General features: G+C 38.6%; 1 protein-coding gene across 4 annotated transcripts in view; it reads left to right on the forward strand.

Moving 5' to 3' along the window:
* PUS10 (pseudouridine synthase 10) overlaps positions 1–18,675 on the forward strand; it is a 31,408-nt gene that overhangs the window by 769 nt on the left and 11,964 nt on the right. The window contains exons 2-8 of one of the 4 annotated variants that reach the window (XM_061461623.1): positions 1,220–1,356; positions 2,884–3,150; positions 4,770–4,856; positions 10,950–10,984; positions 13,255–13,366; positions 14,993–15,054; positions 17,546–17,591. In XM_061461623.1, coding sequence (XP_061317607.1) covers positions 1,231–1,356; positions 2,884–3,150; positions 4,770–4,856; positions 10,950–10,984; positions 13,255–13,366; positions 14,993–15,054; positions 17,546–17,591 — 735 coding nt within the window. In that variant the 5' untranslated portion in view covers positions 1,220–1,230. Of the gene's footprint in view, positions 1–52; positions 1,357–2,883; positions 3,151–4,769; positions 4,857–10,949; positions 10,985–13,254; positions 13,367–14,992; positions 15,055–17,545; positions 17,592–18,675 lie in introns of those variants that run through there. The other 3 variants (XM_061461622.1, XM_061461625.1, XM_061461624.1) reach the window with 3 other exon arrangements.

The raw sequence follows: 18,675 nt of genomic DNA on the forward strand, positions 1-18,675 counted from the left end.
ACTCATGAGTAGGACAGAACATTAGAGGTGTAACAGGTTGTGCTAGTGTGGAGGATAGCAGTATATGCTGCCTCTACAGCAGCACTTGCAATACAAAACCATCGAACAGGGAGTCACATCAAGTGTTGCTCACAGGAGCTAAGCCCCTAAATGAATTCGGGTGGTTCGTCTGTCAGTTGGTATTGTGGAATTCCTTGACAAAGGATTTAGAAGCAAAACAATTTCAGAGAGACACTGAAGGATCGAAGGAAAATGCTGCTCAGGTTTACCAACAGCCAAAGCATGCTAGGGCAGAGGAATCCTCAAACCAGCAGTAACTGGAAGCAGAGAGCTCTTGGCAGAGGCACGTGCCCTGCGCACACAGATCTTCCTGTGGCATGTGTTTATCCCTGCTTTGGGTGACAGTAGGCTGATTCTTTGGTCTGAACAACTGTGGTTATCTTATTGCCTCCTAATATTTCCTTGATACCCAGGAAGGGTGAACAGATCACTGGGAATCTCTGTTTTTCAGTAACTTTCAAAGTTCAGGGATCTATCCTATTATTAAATTTTGGTCAAAGAAATTAGTCTGCTCTAAAGCTCTGGGCCGAGAGAATGACAGGAAGGCAAATTAGCCATCATCTTGTAGGAAATAAAAGCATTATGAGGTCTCTCACAAAAGCAGGAGTTCTATATTTGAGATGGGAAATAAGAATCTTTCAAAATTGAAGTGTCTGAAGGATAGAAAAGTCTTCCTTTGGCTTTGGGGCTTTGTATGACCAAAGGTGGTGGCACGTTTTTGGGGCTTTTTTATTCCCTGTGATTTTAACATACTGATTCTTTAGTTGCTGCAGTTTGGAAGGAATTTCCATTTTACATTGGTCTTAATATGTCTTAGCTCCACCCTCCTTCATTCAGTAACTAACACCGTGTCATGTAGTGCACGTTATTAGAGAGAAAACCAATGGCAAAAGCTCAGCACACCTTTGTCGGAACACTGACTTCAGGTTTTTGTAGGAAGTATAGAAGCTTTTCCCTGAGTCAGTGGTCTTTTTGGGTTGGCCTTCTAATTCTGTTGTGCCTTTGATTTAAGAGAAACAGGTATCCTAAACTTCCTCTAGAGCACACACAAAACCCAGTGATTCTAAATTTGGTGCAGTTAAGTGAGTCCTTTCATTGTTGAGTTGCTGAATTGTATTTATTCAAGCTTTTTTATTCTCTTTTCTATTTTGAATTTTAGAATTTTCCAGCATGTCTTCCCTAACAGAAAAGGACAGACCAATTGTTCAGCTGTTGCTGAACGCTGGCACTTGCCCACGGTGTATTTTAAGGTTCTGCAGCGTGGGATCACAGATGCTTTATAGACATCCATACAAGGTTTGTTCTTTGTGTTTCTAATTAGAATGTGTGAACGTATGAATCCAGTGTTCTCTGTGCTACCTTGATGGAGAAGCTGGTTGTATTCTTGGACTCTTTGCCTGAGAGGAAAACACTTTGTAAAAAGACTTATGGAGAAGGACTTCTGCTATGCTGTGCAATTGTGAGGAATCAGAAGAATCATAGAATATAGTGATCATTGTGGGTTAAATGTTAAGCTTGACTATGAACGTCGCTGTGTATTCCTCAAAGCCACCAGAAAACAGGGCATGTGAGCTTTGGCATGGCGTGGCTCCATCATTTTTAAAGCAGAGCATGTATAACTCTTCTCTCTGTTCTTTTTCCTTTAAGGTAATAGGTAGTAAAGGGCCCATGGGCCATGTAGCTGGTGGAAAGGAGGAACTGTCTGCTCCAAACTTACCTGATAATTCCTTCTTTCAGTAGAATTGGTAGGGGGTTATAAGTGAAAAATTATGGAGCGCAGAATAAATCTTTTCAATCAGTTAAACACAGTGTTAGTAGGTGTCCTTTTTAGCTGACCTTAATGCTGAAATTCAGTGTTCTTCAAATTTTTCCTAGTTGTGCACAATCTTTCTTGCCTTTATTCTTGTAGTCGGTACTCCTCAACTTAGTTTTGCCTCCTCCTCTATGTCGGTTCCTTGAGACCTCTTATTGTAGGCCAGATAAACATTTCTATCTACTTGGTCTAATCCCTTGTCTTTATGCTTCCATCTTCTCGTGTCTGTCTTGATTGTTTCACATTTGGTCAAGTTTAGACTTCCCAGAATTCATTTTTAACATCTTTCTACCATATCCCTTTCCATTTTCTGTCAGTCTTTTGAGAAGTGTTCATTCTGTATGCCATTCTTCATTCTTTTGCATCTCTACCTGATTTTCCTCTGAGTTGCAACAAGACAGTAACCTCTTTGTTAGTGAAGACTTTTTAATAAATCTTTCTGAATTGTGTCTTGCCTCTATCACTCATCCTTCCTAAAATTCAGAGATATGCAGGTAATTCTTCTCTCTCCTCACCAGCACATCCTTTAATTTTTGTAGGCTTCTCCCTTCATATGAAATTCTTCCTCTATGTATTTAATTTCACCTTCACCTGTACCTGTTCTCATTTTCTTCTCATACTATGCTAGCCAACTCTTTTCCTATTCATCTGGGCTAATGGAGGTAGAGGAATCAGATTCTAACATAATCTAAATGACAAAAAGGCAATAAACATCTATTTGCATTGAATAACAATGGAGGCCAAGATAAATACATTTCTGCAAGTGAGGTCTGTAAAATGTTTACGCTCCTCTTGGATGATAGAGAAATCTGTTCAGCAAAATTCAATTTCTCTGGATAACATTTTGAGAGAAATACAGCTTGGAGCCTTTTAATTGTGTAGGTGTCTTTTGGTCTAAACTCAAAGTTATCAATTGCATACACTAAGGCTAAGCTAGAATAGAATTGTGTTTGTATGTGCATTGGAGAAAAGAGACAAAAACAGGAACATGATTCCTCTGTTTGTATTAGGATTTGATGAAGGTTTTAAAAGAATTTCTGAAAAATGGTCCAGAAAAAGAAGATACAGTTTGTTTTGATGTAGTTGATCCCCCGTGTAAGAGAATCAGACTTGAACACCCTGAAGAAGGGCCCGAGGATCTGAACCACAATGGTGCGCTCCAGCAGATTCCTCAGGTTAATGATGAAAATACTGCAGTGGAGAACTCGGATGTGAAGGTTTGCAATGTGTGTTTGGGAATTCTTCAGGAGTTCTGTGAGGCTGACTTTGTTAAAAAGGTAAATACCTGTTCTTAGTCTTTCTGTGTACTTTTCCTGGAGCTTGTGTATGCAGGAGCCTAAGGGGTAGAGCTGGTGATTAAAAACACCACACAGTTAAACAATTGAAAGAAAGATAGTAGAAAAGCAACTGCAATACCTATTTTGAATATTTGAAATGTAGATGGCACCATTCAGCTACATACTGCTCGCTGACAGTGTTTGCACACCTCCTGTGTAGCTGGGAAAGAAACTGTTGTGACCATATTTTTCCCAGGGCTTATAATAACGTAACTTGTTAAAAAAACAGCAGTGTGAGTGCAATGGAATCACTGCTAGGAGCACATTTTCCTAAGGAAAGGACTAACAGATACATGGTTACATGAATTTAGGAGATAATCTGAGGTTCAGATGCTTAGATTACAAGGAAAACCACACTGTAAATGTTGACCTCCCTTCACTTTTTCTACATGAAGGGAAAATGAGGAGGCGTCAACTGCTTCAGCTTAACTACACATTCCTAATACAGCACAACTCTGTCTTTACAATGCACTACTATTTAGAAAGCCACAGAGAAAGAAAATGTGTTGGTGATACAACAGATTTGTAGTTGTTGGAGAAAATATGAGCTAGGAGAGAATATGGGCAAAATGAGTGTTGCAAACATCATCTTTGAGCTGTAAAATTGCTTATGTGACAAACTGAAATATCAGCTGGAAAAGTCACACTTGTATTTATGTTTAACAGTTTTAGTAGAAAATAATTTGGTTTAATAGCATGAATGTATCTAAAAAGGGGACTAAACAAAGTACAGTATATAGTTTTTGTTGCTGCAGTGCATGATGTTTCTTTTTTGTTTCTGTTGGTAGATTATATGTATTTTTACAGAATCCACTTCTAAGACTTACTTCAGATTTAACTCTTGAGTAGCAGTGGAAAATCTGCCAGCTTTTGCTATGGCATCACAAAAAGTGATTATTTCATAAGGAAATTCTCTTATCTGAGATGTTGAATTCACCTTGAAAGCTCAGAATTCATATTTAGCATTCACTAAATCACTGATGTTTTAGAAGACTTCTCTATGTGTGTTTGAGCTTACTTCTGTTAGGGACATCTAGTCATCAGCTCTTACCACCCTGCTTTAAAATGTTTAATATCTGTTTGTGTTCTTACTTTTATTTCCAGTGACAAACACCATTTTTTTACAATGAAGAAAGATTATGAATTAATCCTGTAGATAAGTGTTTGTTTTTGTCTTATCCCAGGATCTTAAACATTTATTGTCATAGAATTGTATCTCTGCCATGAAGAAAGGCATTTCTGAGCCAGCTGTTTCAGCCTTTGGTCAGTGTGGTATAATTCACTGCGCTAAGATTTTGGTATACAATCAGTCTTAGTCATAAAAAAGCAGATTTAGTTGTTTCATAGCAATAAGGGTACAGTTTATTAATTGCTTGCTTTTAACAGAACAAAAAAGCTTTTATTTCAATAAGTTGTTAGGGATTACTCTGTGTGTTCAGCATCTCTCTGAATGTGTATTAACATGGATTTACAGTGATTACTGTAGAAGAAAGAATATCCTGAAAGCTTCTCAACTCCGGTCCGTTGTGTGCTTTAATATTAAAATCCTTCTATTGCAGGTGTGCCAAAAGGTTAATTCTGCTGATTACCAATTCACTAGTTTTGTATTTTCTGTGTCACTACCCCCACAGCTGTCTGTTAGGGAGGTAAGTACAGCTACTTCTTCATAACTTAAATACATATTAAAGAAAGTAACTATGGAATGTACAAGCTGGAGGTGGTTTGATTTTTTAATTGCTGTTGTTTAAAAAAAGCCAAAAACACATGCTAGAAGTGAAGCCTGCTCTCCCTTTCCATGTTGGTGAGTCTTATTTTAATTAAGAAAGTGCCTGAGTCGCTTCAGCTTTCAGTTAGCCCAGGAGTTACTTTACAGCTGAAAATCCAAAAGGAGTTTCTTGAAGCCCTTGGTGTATTGTTCCCTTTGGTACAGATGCTAGCTCTGCTTTGTGGATCTTCCTGGAGAAGGAAGTGCACAGCTGGTGCCTTTCCTGAAATAGACGATAATTGGTAGTGCAGAATACAAATGAAGGAATTTGAGGATGGACTCTTTAAGTGTTCAGCATTTGAAATGATGTGAAAGTGCACATTTTAATAGTCACCTGTCTCGGGCATTGTTAAAAGTCTAGATTTGTAAAACTGAAGTTTGTGGCCGTTGTAAAACTACTGATTTTGGAGACAATTTTAATCAAATGGTTTACATTTCAGTCATTCAGTTATAGAGGCCAATGATAATATGGAGGAGTGAGTAACCCTGGTAATTTATTTTTTAAAAATAGGGGGAAAATACTAAGTATAATACAACTTGATCAATAAAGCAGCAATTTTTGCTTAGTTGTGAGACATTTCATGATGTTCCTCTGCTTTCTGATATAAAGTGACACAAGACCTGTTCTAGAGGGCAATATGTACACTTTGCAATAGATGCCTGCTGTGGTAAGATGTAGCAGGAGCTTCAGCGAACAAGGCAGAAAGAAATGGAGGTGGTCTTGGATTTATATATAAACCTGTGATTAAATCAATTCGCATCCCAAATGGTTTGATTGTTAAATAATCTGCTACACTTTTAGTGTTGATTTTTACTGTTAGTTCTAGCACCTTGGGCAGTGTCATGGCTGCATTGTGCTAACATATACTCTACTTCTAAGTCTTTCTGAACATAAGGTTCTCTACTTCCCATCTGAAACTAAGCACAGTGTTTTTGCTTGAGCTGCTGCTGTGTCTGGTAAAATAATACCAGAAACAATTGTGCTTTCTGGCTGAATGAACTGCCCTTATTCCCATTTGGTTTTGTGGTTATCCAAAAAATGGGATAATCTAAAAAGCCCTTTCAGGTTAGGCAGGTATGTGGATGCATGCGTGTGTGCCTGCAGTGCTCTGTAAAACTCCAGCTGTGGGTCAAACTTACTCCACCTTTATGCTCAGTGTAAACTTAGGTGTTTAAATAAAGAGGAGCTTTATTATTTCTAGGGTACTATAGATCAGGTCTTTTCCATTTCCAGTCTCCCTTTACTAGTCGTTACTGAGACTTCTCTTATGCTATCCATTATAGCCTCAATGAACAAAAACCAAAGTGAGGCACAGAATCTTTTGGCTCAGTTCCCAGCTGCAATTCCCATGGTGTCAAATTCTTAATACTTTTCCATTATGCATCTTTAACTCGACAGCTATAGTTTATCTAGCTTAAAAATAAATTTCTTTTATTCTTTTTTTTTGTATAGCGTAGCCATATAATAGTAAAACAAGGAAAGGAAGATTTGATACTGATGTTTTTTGTCACCCTCCTTGTGGGTCTTTGCCAGAATGCCTCGGTAGAGGGTGTTAGTGCACTGCTTTTCTAACACTGTGATGTTCTCACATTAGCGTGAACCAGCAGGGCAAGTGTTTCTGCCGGCTTTTGAATCAGCCTTGGCTGTAAATGGAAGCAAAAAGTAATAGTTTACTTCAGAGAGTTCATCTAGGTGATGGAAATGTTAGTGATATGCTGAGATTGGGTGGACTGGCAAAACTAAATTGGCAGATGCAGTTGATAGATACCCAGATTTATTACTTTATAGTAACTTTGCCTTGTAAGTGCAAATAAATTCTCAGTTTGATAAAAAGGATGAGGTGTAATTTTTAACCTGTCCATCTGCTTCAGTCAAGCTATCTTGTCTTTATGTTCAAACAATGCTATAGTACTTAGTACAATCAAGGCAATAAAAGTTGTGGTGTCCAGAAATGAGTAGGTGAAGTGAGATGAATGAGTAGGAAGATCCAAAACCAGTTCTGTTCTCTTTGTAAACAGTTCTGGTTTGTCTGGGAGCAGGTCTGCATTAGGAAGTATCTGCTGTCCCTTCTGTTCTGTCCCTTCAGTCTTGCCAAATGCTAAACCAGCTGTTTGTGTAGCTGTGCTGTAACTGAAGGGGTGAAAATGGGTGATGGTGGAGAAAGAACCTCTTTAAAACCATGGGGTTTTATTTACTGCCTGTCTATCACTTGAAAAAAATTAAATGGTAAAAACAGTTCCTGTTTTATGATTATAGAAAAGCAGCAAGTGATACAATATGTCAAAACATCTCAAATATCTCAAAGTGCTTTGTGTTGAAAAGAGGTCCTTTGTGAAATTCTGCTTTTAATTCTTGGAACTGCACTTTACAAGAACATATGTAATTTTATCACAAAAGGACACCCCAAAGACAGCCTCCCTCCCATTGACCTTTTGTGTGACACACAATTTTCTCTGACTTCTTTTTTAACCAAAAAACCCCAGAAACTGCCTTTTAATATTGCCTTCAATTAATTTAGACAGTTGTCATCCTGCCAAGTCAAAAATGTATGATCAGAGCTGAAGAGTGAGACATAAAATTTACATTTGCATAGTATTTGTATCTGTAATGCAGAGAAGCTATCACCTCTTTCCACAAGTAGGATATTTGATTAAAATAAATCATAAATACAGGGGTCCCAAGTTTATGTCAGACAACTATATTAGAATCTAAAGTGAGTCATGCCCTTCAAAAGGGTGAGTGTTAACTCTCTCTGTAGTCTCAGTTGTGATCCATCATCCTGGTTCTTGCCACAAGGACATTGATGCAAATAGCATCTGTAGTCATTACTCCCTGTAGAACTATGTATACCTCATCATGGAATTCCCCATCTTGAAGCTCTTTTTTAATACAGTGAAAAAATGCTGTGGCTGGGATTGCACATGGTATTTCAACTGTTGCCACTGTGATCCCTCAGATAGCATTAGAATAATATCCTGCAGCTTGTAATCAATATAGTGCCTAAGCTAGTGTATTTCAGAAATATATGTGCTGTTAAGCATTGCCCTGCAGGCTTGAGTTCTGTAATGAGCATTTTTCATTTTCAAACCACTTCACAAACATAAAGTAATTATGAAGTAGAGGGATCTGATCCCCTGTTTCACATACAGCTGGGACAGAGTAGAGGGCTTTGGCTGGCTTGGTGCTTGAATGTCATTTGGAATTTGGGATCTTTTGTCTTCTGTGCTCACAGTATCCCAATCCATTGTTCATTCCAAATTGAAGGGGAAAAGTAATATCTTTAATTGTCTTTCAATTTTGAAGTCAAGACAGAGGAGATGAAATCTGACCTGTGGTCTCATTTTAGCATAACTACTTACATGCAGTTTTCTTTGTTTTGTGATTGTACCCCATAAAACAGGGGGAAGAAGTGAGGTTTTCCACTTGATTGAATACCAAACCTACATATGCTTTAAATTAAGGCATAGGAGATGTTTTAAATTGGCATTTGTCAAGTACATATTTCTAGACCCGGTTCTATGGTTGTCGTATTCTCTACTTCAGAATTATGTTCAAGGAATTTCAATTGGAAACTCTTTTTATTTATGATTTTATCTGGGTTATTATGCAAACAAGATTACAGTATACTTTGTGGTGTTTTGTGCAGCAGTCTTACTCATACTGTCTGCATATGCCGGGTAATGAATCACAGTGAATTTGAGTAAACAGCATTCCACCAATACAAGGATATTTATTTTATTCAGTAGTGTGTAGTTTGGTGTAGTGTGTATCTAACAAAGTTTGTGTCCTCTCTCCACCATACCTCTTTCCCCTTAATATTTCTAGCATTGTTTTTAGGATTCCCTCATTCTATTAGATGTACCAAAGGAAGGATAATAGACCTGTTTGGTTTTTTTTGATTGAATTCCTCTATCAGCATGTAAAAGAAATCTGTGATGTGGTTCCTTCTGATATCGATGAAAAGATGTTGTGATCCTGGCTCTGCTCCTTAAAATTTGATACATGTTTTCAAACCTCTGCATTGGAATTATTTCCTTGACAATAGACGGTAATTCTTTTGACAGGGTTTGGGGGGAAGTTACTCTTAAAGCACTGTATCTGAAGAAAGACAGGGAGAGATTTAAAGTTATGGAGAATTGAAATGGGTGTTGTTCACTGCTTCTGAAATACCAGCTCTCTTAGATATTTTGTATGTATCTATGGTTGTATGACAAGTGTATAGAGTCTCCTTTCTCTGACACTTTGGTAGTAGTCTGCAGTCTACAGATTGAAAACTACTAATTCTGATTTTTGTCGTTGTAATTGTTTCAAGCCAAACAACTTATTTTTCATCTTCAGTGAGGGTGGTGAGACTAGATGTCCAGACTGCGTATTGATAGTACAGGTTCTATTAGTAAGAGATTATTCTGCCAGTCTTCATGTGTTATTTTGCTATTATTAGTAAAGGAAGAACTGAAAATGTTGTTGCTTTGTTGTAGGAAGTTTGAGGGGAGTTTTTCTCTTCTTCTTAATTGTTTTTGCACTGATAGGCACTCAGTCGAAGTGGAAACATTGTACGGGTCTTCTGAATACCTGTGTCCACCATCACTTTTTTTCCACCTAATTAAAGACCTAATAGAAAATTCTGGTGAACTGTAATGCACTTCAGTTTAGTAAGGTATATTTTCATTGTGGTGCAGAGAACGGCAGTCACCCTTGGCCCACACAGAGGCAAAATCTAAAGCCTAAAGTGCTGAACAATTACTACACTGAAATGATAGATGACTTGTAGAATCAATGCGTCAGTACAAAGAGAAGTGAATGAGGCTGCAAAGAGATGCGCCTCTCAAATCTTTGGCTCCCAGAGCAGAGTTTGGGAAAGATGCTTTGAGAAGCTTTTGGCATAAGCAATGTTTGGAATGTTTGGAAGTCTTTTAATTTGTTGATGGTTTTTGAATTTGCCCTTGTCTATTGGTGTTGCACTGCTTCGATGGCTGTTGTTCCTTTGTGCTTACTTTTGTGTTTTTCTATTGTCCTTTTGTACCACTGGCAATTTTAAGTCTGCTTTTGCCCTTTGTTATAACCATTGTTAATTCTGATACTGCTGAGTTCCATTTGTTGTTTGGGACACCTGAGTTATGGTTCATGATCTGCTTTCCTGGGCAGTGCTGCATCTAAGGGACCTGCTACATTATGTTTCTTTAAACATATAAGGCTGCTAGAGGAGAGGAGTTGAGTTTGAGGAAGTACTTGCAATGCACAGATTGAGGACAATTACATCTTTCAGCCATTCCTACCTATGCTGTGTGATTAAAAATTGTTAGTGAACTCCAGCATTTGTACTAAAGGTCCCTCTGACCTCTGGAATCATTCTGTCTGTTCTTCAGCTTTCTCATATTCAGCCTGTGTCTCCTGAACTAAGTGGTGTGTGCTTTAAATAAGAGGGCAATCCTCAGGGAAAGGGTTTGTGATTACCATGAGACCAAGTATGTCTTTTATTTCATGTTTTTTATAATGGATGATAACTGAATTTGATTTATTTTTTCTTTATATGTCAGATCAGTTTCGTAGACCATCCATTGAGACACTTGTCTTTTACTCCTCATTTCTCTGTGTGGTAGATAACTGCTAGTTGCTCCTGACTTTGATAACAGCTAGTTGCTCCTGACTTAGACTGTTGGTGTCTTTTGCTGGTTATAGTGTTAATAAGAGTTTTCAAAGTATGTTGAATGTAGCCTGATCTTTCTTTTTTAAAGCCAGATAGGGTTTGAGGTGAACTGCAAAGTAATTTCTTACAAACACCAATTCTGTCTTTCCACTTCTAAAGCAAAAGTTAAATTAAAATCCTAATACTTCCTTTTTGACCTGAGGTTTTTTAAAGTGTTTTTCCTTCTGACAGCCTCACAGTTGTTGGGAGTTTTGAGCCTTAATTTCACTTGCTTTTGGTGTTTCTCTCCCCCTCTCTTCTTCCTGGGCATGGCTGGTGACCTATAGCGTGCTGCTTGGCTGGTGTTAAAACAGGAAATGAGGTGAGTAATGTCTTTTGGCAACCCTCATACCACTTCTATTAGAGAGTTCTCCACATTTAGAGAAAGGAGAGATACTCTTCCTGTAACTTTTTTCCCAGCAGAGTAGAAATGAGAAACCACTTAATGCAGTGGATCTGCTGAGACATGTATGTTAAGAGAAAATTTTAACCAAGCAATTAGAGCCATATTTTTGAGGTCAAGACAGTTGCTTTCATATAAAGGTACCTTTGCTAACAGTTGTGGAATATATAGACTCGCTTCCTATGTGCTTGGCCATGATTTTAACTTACTTAGTATCTTCAAAACTAACCATAAGGAAAATCAGAATTGGGATATGCTGTAATTTTTTTTTGTTTGGCTTCTCATTATTATTACTTTAACTTTTTATTGTCCATAGATTTTGCTGTCTGTCTGACGAGAACTCTTTTATGTAGACACTGTTTGTCTGTATAAATGACGAGCAGAGAAGTCTTGTCCAGTTTGCTTGTTGTTTACAAAGGATAAAATGGCACCTGGTTTTTGTTTGGTGGTTTTTGGTTGTTTTATGTTATTTTAGTTTTTTTCTGAAACTGGTTTGACCTTATTTAGAAATTCTTATCTCTTTTGCCTCATAGTGTGATTATGAGGCCATGGCATTTCAACTGGGAGTGTAGGTTGTCCGTCCAACTGTACAGCTTTGCGTTAACTTCATGGTCGTGAGAGGTGCCATGATGCCATGAGCCAGAATCTTGTACATGAAGACAGTGAAATACAGACCTCTTCGTTTTGCCACCATATCAGGTTTAGCTTACATTAATAGTGAATGAAAATTGTCAGATAATAGTGAAAAGTGAATAGTGTAGCAAGAAAGACATTAGTGCACTGGGTGCAAGTTAGTTTTGACTCATCTCTTTTATACCTCAGAGTTCTGAAATAAATTTAAACATTTGATTCTTTGTCTGCTCCAGGACATGCCTACTCCTGGCCAAATGAGAACATATTAGAGCCCTTTTGAACAGATGAGTTGCCTTTGCGGGCAAGAGGAAAGAAATCCACTTGTCTCAAAGTTAGATACTGGAGTAGTCTTTGGTGGAATTCATGCTGGCTGGAAGTACCATTTCTAGATATTCATTGAGAGCCAGATTAAAAGATGATGAATCAGTTCCTACTTTGAGACTAACTTGAAAGCAATTGTTTCATTAAATTGCTTGAGAGGATGAGACCCTGTAGGGCAAACATTGCCCACATAGCTTATCATTGGTGCCATCTGTATAGGAGGACATGGGCTTTGCTCTGTAAGTTCCCAAACAAGTGGTTTGAAGTCATATGTTGGCATCCTTACAGGCATCTGCTCCTTTTAACTTCTCTCTCTGTAGGCAAAGAATAGTTGAGGCCTAGTCTTGTACCTATTTAAATCCTTTAAACAAAGGATTTTCGTATATCTCTTCCTCAGCTCTTCTCCAGGTAGTCTCTGGAAAGACTTTTGCAACTTTTGCTTGAGCATGGAGCTATGGCATGAGTTTCCTCAGTGCACATTCTCTTACACTTAACAAAAAAGAGTCTATATTTAAATCTTAGTGAAAAATCCACTGGTAAATAGAAACAGGGCAGAATAAGATACTACTTACGCTGGAAGCTGGACAGGAGGCTCCTTAGCAAGCAGCACAAGTGTTGCCCTGCAGGATCCAGATATTCAGTTTACTTACGCTGAACTAGATGTTGATTTACTGTCAGAAGGCTCTTGCCTCCATCTGCGTGTACCTTCTGTCTTTCTTGTGTTAGCAGAAGTGCTTATGTGACCACTGGGAGAGCTGATCATCTCACTGATCTGGCTGAGAAAAATGTTTTTTGGTGGATTAGGGTTTGCATTCAGTGGGATCAATGGACTGATATTACTTACCATGCTGTGTAGCATCAGCATCCAAGTCTGGCAGGAAGGAGGAAACACAGCCTTTGAGTTTAAGCTGATACTAGCTACACCTTTAGCTACTCCCTGCCAGAGTTTTATGTGTTATTGGGAAGTGTCACACTTGGAATTGTGGTCTGGCCATAATGTTTCCTTAACACTTTATTTGTTAATTCAATACAAAAATTTAATGCTGTTACAGAGGTTCTGGAACAGCATTTCATTCTTTCATGCCATGGTATGTATGCTTAGTGCTTTAGTTCATTTTTATTTGTGCATTGCTTGTTTACCTGGCACTAGTTACTTAAGTTTGACTTGCAATATATGTGTCATGTATCTGTGTTTGACAGACCCCTGTGCAAGTTATTATTTCTTTGTTATTCAGAAATCTGGGCCTTTCCTTGGTGAAGGATGACATTGTTCAGCTGAAAGAAGCTTATAAGTGGATTATTCATCCCCAGTTGTCTGAAGAGTTGGGTGTTCCTGCTGATGGAAAGGTGTATAAATAACACTTTTCTCTCTGTTTTTTTCATCTCTTTTTTGTATGTGTTTGTGTTTATACACTAAAATATATGCACACCTTATATATATATACACTTAAGGGGGGGTATATATATGTTTTTCCCTTATTAACAGATAAACAAATTGCACTGCTCTTACAGTCAGGGTAGGGGGAAACAGGGGAGAAGCTGTCTTTAGCAGAGATCTCTAAATCTCATACAGAGGGGTCCAATCTTCATTTTTGTACACATAGATCGTTGCATCTTCTGCAACCATCACAGTCTTTTGCTGAATATCTTGCTCTAGGGCTGATACCCTCCTTTTATGAATGAGACTTTTTCAGTTTTCTCATTTTTCAGGATCTCTGCTTTCCATAGGCTAAGGAATGTTCACAGGTTCCTTCTTTGCTCTCCTATTACTGCCAACGCTTACTGCTCTGTGAGATAAATTGTTCAGGTTGTTACATTTTATCCCTAGAATTTAACATACTATTTCTGAAACATACTGAAAGAGGAAATACTGGTCCTTGTTCACTTTAGTGAATACTAGAGATAGGCATGTTGGAACCTGCAATACCTCTAAGTATGCAATAGAAATGTTTTTTCAGACCCTGTTTTCAGCTTCCAGATTCTGACTAACCTTAAAATGGTTCTGAAATGCATTGGCTGAACATGGCATTCATCTTGAAGGTAAAATTCCTGCTGACAAGGCAGTCTGCAGTTTTAAGTTGTCCTCTGCCGTAAAACTGACCCCAGGACTAGGCTCATTTAGTCTTTAGGTTAATTTGTCAGCTTTCATTATAATTACAGATTGTCCTTTCCCAGGAGTGCTAATTGAAAGCATGCCTTTTGTCTTAGTGAAGAAAGAAAAACTCAGTTATCCTGCAGATGATCCAAGAAGAAACAAACTTCCCGCATACCAAGTTAGCAAAAGCTCCACAGTGCTTAGGCACTGAGCCACTCCAGACATCATTGTACCATAAAAGTTACTTGTGTAGTGCTCTTTATCTACAAGGCTCTTGAATATTAGCCAATCTTTTCAATAGCCCTCTTGAGGTATTCTGGTATCTGAATAACAGAAGTAATGAGTGTTGTTTGCCCAAGGCCAAAGAGGGAATTGGGGTTAGAACTGAGATTACACTAGAGTTTCTGGTCTAGCTGTCACTCCACTAGGACATGTTGCCTTTCTTTGCCCCAAGGCCATTCAGTCATTGCAAACAAAGCCCCTGACAAAATTTTACAGTGGTGACTACTACAGGGTTTTATCTTTATTCCATGCTATGCACTGCTCTCCCTGAAGGTTTGTGAAGTTTAGTGACCGTAATAGGCTTTGAGCATACACTGCCTCTGACTCAGTTCCCCCTGCACAGAATGGGGCCGCTGTCTATGATGTGTAGGTCACTCATGGTTTTGAAGTGCTCTCAGATAATCTTTGCTTACTTCAGAAATGCAAATGCTATTACGGCACACATAGAGGCTGTTGTAGAATAAATGGGTTACTTTCTCCTTTGCCTACCTCTTTACTGTTTTCCTAATCCTACAATAGGGATGCTTGAGAATATCCTCCCTGTTTATGTAAAAACCTCTTAGCTTCTGCTTTTCTCTTTTGTGTTTTCAATTTAGAGCTTGTTTGAAGTTAGTGTGGTCTTCGCTCACCCAGAAACAGATGAGGAGTGCCATTTCCTGTAAGTTTTTATATAAATAACAAAAGATCTTTATCTAAATATTGTGCAACATTGTTGGTTCAGATTTGCTACAGATGAGAATATGCTGTGTTTATAAACTGCAGTAGGGGCTGCATCTAAACTTCCTCATATTCAGATAGAATTAAGGTAACACAATCTCTGGATAATTCTGTGCTTTAAAGCCAATAAAGGGTAATCCAGAATTTCAGCTGGAAGGAGAACATTCAGGTAAGTTGTTCAGTTTCAGCCCTTTTCCATATAGCTGTGTCATTTATAAAGATAAACTCAAAACATGCAGGTGGGGAAATCTTTTAAGGTCTTTTGAGCATATTTTCCTGCTCTTATAGGAGATGTGCATGGGCAGGAAGGCTGTGAGTTAATCCAGTTTAGCTAGTTGATGAAAACAGAAGTTCCCTGATCACTACACATAGTTTTTGGTCTGGCCCAGCTGGATATTTGCTATACAGAAAGAAGCAAAATATTTCTGTGAATTTGGCTGCCATTTAATCTGATTTCTCAAACTCTGTAGTACATTCTGGATAATCAGGTTCACTCTTCCCATTTGCTGATGCTTCTTGGAAAATCAGAGTTTGACTCAGTTGTATCACTTGTGCCCTACTGCAAGTTAAATCTTAGCATAGATAGAAGCTTGGCATAGACTTCTCTGTTGCATAGTAAATTCATCTCTTGAGACTACAGATTTCCTTTGCAACTTTTATATATTTCCCCGATTTTACCCCTTCTGGCAGTCTGTGATCTTTGAATGCCCCATTTGCCACCTCCTTGGTTTTCATCAATGGCATCTTTAACTCAGTTTGGGGGAATGGAGGAATGCATGCTTGATGACAGACAAGGTATTTGGAGGAATGGATTACCAGTGTTTGCTGAACATCTTTCCTTTCCAGCTTCTTCAGGTGTGGGCAAAAGGGGGAGAAATTATTGAGGCCAAACTACAATTCTAAATAATGGTACCTGCAGTCTTGTAAAAATTCAAGTGTTTCTGGATCCTGCACCCTTCTGTTCTTATATATTTCATTTTACTTGATCAGCTCTTGTTTCCTGTAGTGCTTTTCCTTTCTCTGGAACCTCTCAGCTCTTATTTTCAGCTCACCCATACTTCTTGTGCCATTTCAAAAGTACTCATGTGGGGCATGTCACGGTGCCAATGTCAGCGCTCCGAGCGGAGTAGTTATAGTGGTGAAAGCTGTAAAGAAGTTCTATTCCACATTCCAACTACTCAGCTTTATTCCATGTGACCTGACAATATCCCTTTATTTGCTTTCTCTTTGTAGCATACTTAAAGAGTAATTAAGGTTTTAATAGACATTTTTCTGAAGTAATAGCATGTTACCTAATTTAATTACATAGTAGCTTCTCAGGTGTCAATGCATTCTGCCTCTGAATGGCTGGCTCTGGGCATATTCTGAGGCAATGGTTTGGTTTCTTTTGTAAATAGGGTAAATTTGGCAATTGTCATGCTCTAGTAATGACAGTCATGTTTTTTTGTGGAAGCAAAGTAGGATCTTGTTTCAAGCTGGAGAAGTCCTCCAGGTACGCTTTGGGGTGAGGTTTCCAAGTACAGTGTGTGTGCAATTTCTCATCTCTCAAGCTGTTCTTCCAGAGTTATGTGTAGGTAGGTGTGCTGGGTTTGACATGGAAGATTGAATTGGCTCTTGATAGTTTATATTTGGAGAGTTCTGATTAAAGGTAAGGTGATATTGAAATAGTGGAAGAGGGAGTTTGGGATGCTTTGTGTCACAAACTGGTCAGGCAAATTCCTTGTACAAAAAACAAGAGGACAGGCCTGCTTCCTTATAGTCTAAAGTAGTTACAGAGGCTTTGAGAAGTACCAGCAAGACTTGATAAATTGTGTTGGAGGCTAGAAATCATCTCTAACTGCATACATAGAAATCCACTAATAGGAACAGCAACTTCCTCTACAGTACTCAGAAAAAGTGTTTCACTCACTTGGCTTTCACTTTCGTGAAACAACCAGTAGTTTCCTTTTGAAGAGGCAAAGCACAAATGGTATTGAACACCCAGGATTAGTAATGAATTTTCCTATCCAAAAGAAGCAATTTGAACCTCTAGTTTGTAGTGTGGATTGTGAAAGAACAGCAAGTGTAGATTTCAAGATGTCAGCACATCTTGCATGGATTGATCATGACCTTTATGGAGAAGGATTGGAACGGACTGACAGCTAAACTGCTTGTGTGCTTTTCCATCCCATCTCAAAGCTGAGACACATTTGTGTCAGAGCAAAAGAGGCTTACACAGCTTTGTCCATGACTTCTCTCTAGATCAGGCATCACACACCGTCTGCCACTTGTGGCTTAGGATAAAGTTAATTGTAAAATCTGCTCTGTGCTAAGCTGTGGAAGTGAGATACGGGACGCATTGGTAAAAGACTGTGTATGTGCTATGCTTTTAAGTCTGTTTATTTTCCTCTTCTTCTGTAAGAGTACCAGCTAATTTTGATTTCTTTATTTAGAGCCACAGCCTGTCCAGACTGTTTCAAACCAGCGAAGAACAAACAGGTAGGATCTCATCATTGTTCTATTTCTTTTCTGACATTCAGAATTTCACAGCAGTAGCTACAATGAAGAACTAACCTCAGTATTCAGTCAGTGTTAAATGTCTGGTTTTCCTTCATCAGAAATCTCTCTAGTTTTCTATTGTCTCAAAATAAAGTTGTCTCCTTTATTCACTTAACATGTCCCTGCTTAAGAAAACTAAGAGCTTGGTGCTTTTCTTTAGGTCATTCATTTTCCAGACTGCCTGAAGGCCATAATTTTAGGAATGCTCTCTGTAAATACCTTCCTGAAGATCTAGGAAGTTGATTGTCATGCATTAAAAGTAGCATAAAAGATGATCCTCAAGCTCTCTGTTCAGATAAGTCACATTGTGAAGCTGAGACTCCGCAGCCAAGAGGAAAATGATCACACTGCAGTTTTCATGTCCTCTGACCTGAACGAAAGACACAATACATGCAGGATGGTTTTATCCTCTCTGCGTCTGCAGAAGGGGAGGGAAGAAAAGGGACCTTGCCACTTCTTGCAGACCCTGAGCATGCACACACTCATTGATGGAAAAGAGGACGTGTAAGAGTAAAAAAACAGTTGGAGAGAAACTGATATAAGGACAGTTGATGTGATCAGAGGGAGAACAAGTAACTTCTGTCAGAAGCCTCTGCAAGGCCTTTTATTCTTTCTGGTGAAGAGTCTCCTGACATTTGACAGAGGCAGTCTTACCCAGGAATTCTGCCTGCTCTACTCCACCTGACTGAGAAATGCAAGTCTTTTTTTAGAAGGATTGTATTGTTGTAACTCACTGCTTGCTGCATTACTTTCCTTTAGAAGGGGGAAAATCTCAAGTAAGGAGCTAAACCAGCAGGGCCTGGCCGTTAAAACCACACAGGCAACAAGATGCAGGGGAACCTAGAGCAAAAAATATCAGCTCTGAAGAGCCAGCAGAGGTTAATGGTTACACAGAAGTTGTGCTTAAAGCTTCAAGGGCTGTATTAATCAGAGAAGTACTATACAAACTGGGTTCTGAGTGAAAATTTCTGTGTCTTCTGCTGTAGACAGTTATTTAAACATGCTGCTACTTTAAGGGTTTTAC

The sequence above is a fragment of the Pezoporus flaviventris genome, unplaced genomic scaffold (assembly GCF_033815535.1).
Source record: "Pezoporus flaviventris isolate CSIRO_AGI_PZ_B2104156 unplaced genomic scaffold, CSIRO_AGI_Pfla_v1 ptg000031l, whole genome shotgun sequence".
NCBI classification, from domain to species: domain Eukaryota; kingdom Metazoa; phylum Chordata; class Aves; order Psittaciformes; family Psittacidae; genus Pezoporus; species Pezoporus flaviventris.